Genomic DNA, 5282 nt, shown 5'->3' with positions numbered 1-5282 from the left:
AAAAAATCTCATTGCACGCGCGTGTGATGAGTCTAGTTGGTTTTTTTTTTTTTTTTTTTTTGAGAGAGGAGTCTAATTGGTGTTTAATGCATTAAGATCCCATCATATTTACTTAGGCTTTTGCACGTAAATCCAACAATAAGTGGGACATGACAAGAAGGAAATCTCTATTTTGCCATTCTTTGATTCTTGCATAGCATTTTGGTCATGTTATGTTATGTTATTTTATTTTTTAATTTATGAAAGTCTTTTGGCTTCTTTCAAAAGCTCCTATCTACTTCCATTCAACTTCCACTTCTACAAATATAAAAAATAACTATATAATTCTTTTTACTAGTAATTTACACACACACACACACTCAGTGAGTCTTAAAACAACAATTTAAATTCAAATTTTAACCATCCATGAATAACTGGGATTTGGGAATCCATGTACCAATATGTGCTTCTCAATCATAATGAAATGACTGTAAAGAAATAGATATTCAAGCAGAAATTCATACTTAATAAAGCAGCCTTGCAGATCATATGACAAGGTCTATTCAACTACTAAGCTTAGTGCCACTAGAGGTGACAGATTGAAATCCTAATGAACCCATAGAAACAGTGCAAAAATTACTAACAGAATTTATTTGAACTTCTTAATGAAGTCATAGATGTGAGAGCCGATTTCCTCAGCTTTATCTTGGTTGATGAAGTGACCCACCCCTTCCATCACAACAGTTTCCTCCAAAAACGGCACATCTTTCTTGAAACCACCGTTGTGTATATATTCATTTGTCCCCAGGGTGGTGTATACCATGTCCAAATCCCCCACTATGAACTTCACAGGTACCTTCACTTGCACTCCGGTCCATTTTTCTGTGACCTCCCAGTTTCTGCAATAATCAGAAACAAATCATCAAACGTTTGTTTTATGAATATCAAAGTACTGGGACATTTAATGTTAAGGAAGGCCAAGGTTCAAGTTTTCATGCTTATATTTGATGTGAGCCCAAGATTTTGGTTCTTTTGTTGATTAAAAACGAGCTGGGTGAGCGTCTTGGAAGAGGATCAACTCCATTTAAAATGAATCAATCTCATGTTTCATATTAAATATTACAAATCTAAGATATGGTCATTTTAAAAAACATGACTCTCTATACATAGTTGGATTTAAGAATTAAAACCTTAAACGTGAAATGGGCACCTAGAATTTGTTAAATATCAAGTCTTAAGCATAAGAAATGTTTTGATATTTAGATTTTGAAACATTTTCATTAAAGTTTGTAACATACTGGTCAATTGCTCGGTAGTAGTTCAATCCTCCAGTGAAGCCTTTCTGGTCAAATTTTGTGACATAATAAGTAAGCTCTTCTTCTGAAAGCCAAGAGGGCAAGGAAATTGAAGCATTGGTACGGATTCCAAATGCATTTCCTTTAGGGAAGCAGGGTGGACCTGGTTTTCGAATTGAGAAAATGGTCTTGAGTACATTTGCTGTACCTTATTCTGCAATCTCAGCTTCAATTTCTCCTGCTGCCTGCAACACATATGGAAATATCAAAGTAAAATTGGGTGGCGATATAAGATATTAGTTACCAAATTTTGGTTTTCAAATTTCAGAGTCCAAGATTAGCCTCTTATAACTTGGAATGTAACGTGTACTAAAGTCTAAGCCTAAAAATCTTGAGCAAGAATCATAGCAAAGCAAATAATGTGACTTAGAGAGCCTTTGCTCAAATCAAACAAGCATGCTTACCTAACTGTTTCAGCTGTTTCATAGAAACTAGGTACCGAAAAGGCAAATGGGATTAAACAAATAAGATTTTATACTAAAACATGATCATTTAAGCATACAAGAAGCCAAATCTGGTTATGTTAACAAAACAAGAACCTGAAATCTGCATATATAGTAGTCATCTTCAAAGAAACCTCGCATTCTATCCATTGGCTTCATCTGTGGACTCCTGGGCGTGAATGGAACACTAAGGCACACAAATGCCTTCACTCTTTCAGGCTTAAACAAGCACAAGTACCAACCCATGATGGCTCCCCAATCATGTGCTACAAGAAACACTTGCTCCACACCCAGAGAGTCAATGAGAGCAACAAGGTCATTGACAATGTGATCGCAGGTGTAGCTGGTGATGGAAGTTGGTGCTTCAGTGTCACCGAAGCCCCGGAGATCTGGTGCTACAGCATGGTATCCAAGTGAGCTCAAAGCATGAATCTGGTGGCGCCAGGAGTACCAAAGCTCAGGGAAGCCATGGAGGAATAGTACTACCGGGCCTTGTCCTTTTTCTGCTATGTGCATTTTGTTGCCATTGACACTCACAATCCTATGATCTATCCCCTCCATGCCTGTCTCTCTGTCTAAGAAGTTAAAACTCTTTTTTTCTCTTTGCTCTCTCTCATGAGCTTAACTGCTTAAGCTTCTTGGGGTGGTGGAAGTAGCTAGCTAGTGGATTTAAAGAGAGGTGTTATGACCGGTACAGGAGTTAATGCAGAGCACAGAAAAGTTGAGTTTGGGAAGGGCTAGCTTTGCTTTTCAAGGCAAAGGACTGTCGGGAAAGAAGACAGTAGCAAAACGAGTTCAAATCTTCTGTCCCACTTTTTCTGCTCCACTCTATACTTCACCAATAAAAACTTGCCACGTGTTCACCTAATTAATTAAATACTATCATTATTGACTTATTAATGCTATCGTTATTAATTAATAGTAGTATTTAATTAATTAAGTAAACACGTGGCAAGTTTTTATTGGTGGAGTATAGAGTGGAGCAGGAAAAGTGGGACAGAAGATTTGGACTCGTAACCATACATGATAGCATTTTTCAAACTTTAAACTCGCGTACATTCATTCATCCAAAAAAAAAACTTTGAAAGCGTAAGTCTATGCCAATTTTGTGAAGACATTATTAAAACCATCTATAGCTTATAGCTAATGGGATGGGACAGAATACAATGACGACTCAATGTGTGTCTTTTCCCATTTCAGTTTTAAACTATGATGATATTCATAAAATTAGAAATTTCAACCATGGGATTTGTTCCTCTTAATAGCTCTGCTATTGACACAAATTTCCCACTCTTTATTTTTGCAATTTGTTGTTCCTCTTATCAACTCTGCTATTGACACAAAAGTTCACTGCCTTTAATTTTTATTTTTGCAATTTGTTGTTGGCAAGTTGTAAATGGTTGACAATTATTTTTACATAAGCCTACCATTAAAGGCATGTTTAGTACACTAAATGAAGATTACAACAAGAATTGTAATATTTATTATTGAAAATAAAATGTGTTGTAATAAAATAACTAAATCTGTTCATAAGTTTGGTTATGAGTTGTAACATTAGAATATAACTTAAGATTTATTTTATGAAATATCTTACTCAAACAATTATATTTCCTTAAAAATAATATATTTTTTTTAAATTGAGAGAAATGAATTATTTTTTTTATGATTTTTTATTTTTATAATTTTTACTTGTATATGGTAAGTTTGTTTATTTGAATATATATTAATTTTAGAAATTATTGTACTTGCTAAAGAATAATTGCTACAAATTTTTTAAAGAACAATAACTATTCATCATTTTGAAAAATAGCTATTCATAAGGAATGACTATTCTATGTAGTGTAAAAATAACTAACTAAAGAATAGTTAAACCCTACGAATAGCTATTACATTACAATGTCTAATACAATTTACTAAATATTTACCACCATTCACAATTTATCACTTTAGCTAATTATGGAAAAAAAAAATTGTTATTAAACCTATTCTTAATTTATATGTGCAATTCTGGTTATCTTATCCCTATTTCTAAGGGGGTAGAACCCATCAATTCCCCCCCACCTATATTTCTATTTAGGAAGGAAAGTAAAATCAAGCCCCTTCAATCTTAATAATGGTCATGACTATGGAACCAATAATTTATAGATTAATATTGGATCCAAACAAGTACCGAATCTTCTATTAATTAAATGAAATAGAGAAGAACATTCTTATACAACAAGACTTAATCCCGAACAAATAATAATTACTTATGTCAACTAAAAATAAAGGGAAGATAGAAAAGTTTTGCTAGAAACTTGGGAGTGGATGGTTCTAAGTACAAACTCCTTGTAATAACCACGGTAAGGTCAAAGGGACCGGTTGAATAGTGTCGTTGTATGGTCATATGTAATTCAATCCTGCACTAAAATATTCCGTTTACTTTTTATAGATCAACTTTCTAAATAGGTAGTTGAACTTAGAACCGATCAGATCCCAACTCTTCTCTATATAAACATAGTCCAATAGCTACAAGTTTCTCAAAAACACAAAAAAAGAAGAAGCCCAATAGCTAGATTGACCACACCTATTTAAAAACATAAAATTTATCTGAAAAGAAAACATTATAGTGGAAACATGAATCCCATTTCAAGCCTCGTCTTTGTGCTTCTTTTGACTGTCTTTCCAACCCAAATTCTTTGCCAGACCCCCTTGGTTGAACAAGCTTGTGGTTACACCATTTACAAGGTTCTGTGCCTAGAGACTTTTGTACCGGACCCTGCGGCCAAAGCAGCTACAGATCTCCTGACTTTAGCCAAAATTTCATTAAAACATTTAGAGACTAAAGCTAGCGATGTAGATACCGAAATCATCAAACAGAAAAATTCAGCAAAGGACGAGGGCTTGAAGCAAGCCCTAAGCAGTTGCTCTGATTACTATTTAACTGTAGTTGAGAAACTTCAGGCCGCGGGCGTTTCCTTGGCAGATAGCAACTATGTTAGTGTTAAGGACTGGATGTCAGAGGCCACGGTCAATAGACAAAGGTGTGACCAAGTTTTCCAGGGTAAACCCTTCAAGTCTCCAATATCTGAATCGACTACCACACTTAGCCAGCTACAAAACAATGCGGAAGCCATTATCAGTCACCTGCCTTGATTCCATGTTGACATGAATAAAATTTCCAACAAACAAGTTGGTGCTCAGCTATCTCCGTGTTGCCCAAGTTTTTAATTACCAAAAAAATTAAATAAAAGTCCCATATTCTATAAAGTATCAGTAACATCTACTAGTTTGTACTAGCTAATGGTTTATAATTGATACAATTCAATACATCTTATTATTATCTTATTTCATGTTTTTTTTTTCATAGGCTCATAGCACAAGCAATGCATGCTTCTTAAGGTCCTAACACGAGTCCAAATCTTCTGTCCCACTTTTTCTGCTTCACTCTATACTCCACCAATAAAAACTTGCCACGTGTTCATCTAATTAATTAAATACTACTATTAATTAATAATGGTAGCAT

The 5282-nt window shown here is 34.5% G+C and overlaps 2 protein-coding genes across 6 annotated transcripts; one reads left to right on the top strand and one right to left on the bottom strand.

The window, feature by feature from the left end:
- Positions 1–484: 484 nt before the first annotated feature.
- On the bottom strand, positions 485–2536 carry LOC142626891 (epoxide hydrolase 1-like). Of its 5 annotated transcripts, none has more exons than XR_012842682.1 (3): positions 1874–2536; positions 1278–1519; positions 485–878 (listed from the first exon to the last, which is right to left on the bottom strand). XR_012842682.1 is itself a non-coding variant. In XM_075800597.1 (3 exons), exons 1-2 carry the CDS (start codon positions 2336–2338, stop codon positions 1300–1302), a joined length of 648 nt encoding a protein of 215 aa, XP_075656712.1. In that variant the 5' UTR covers positions 2339–2536; the 3' UTR covers positions 761–878; positions 1278–1299. The 5 variants fall into 5 exon arrangements, 4 of the variants coding, with proteins under 4 accessions (XP_075656715.1, XP_075656712.1, XP_075656713.1 ...); XM_075800597.1 differs by having other exon boundaries at positions 761–878; positions 1278–1482; XM_075800598.1 differs by having other exon boundaries at positions 761–878; positions 1278–1476.
- A 1857-nt stretch (positions 2537–4393) lies between these two features.
- LOC142628418 (uncharacterized) lies at positions 4394–4912 on the top strand. Its single transcript, XM_075802523.1, has one exon. The coding sequence runs from the start codon at positions 4394–4396 to the stop codon at positions 4910–4912; it is 519 nt and encodes a 172-aa protein (XP_075658638.1).
- Positions 4913–5282: the final 370 nt, after the last annotated feature.

This window comes from Castanea sativa, chromosome 3, assembly GCF_040712315.1.
Source record: "Castanea sativa cultivar Marrone di Chiusa Pesio chromosome 3, ASM4071231v1".
NCBI lineage: Eukaryota > Viridiplantae > Streptophyta > Magnoliopsida > Fagales > Fagaceae > Castanea > Castanea sativa.
This window is presented reverse-complemented; position numbering and strand designations above follow the sequence as displayed.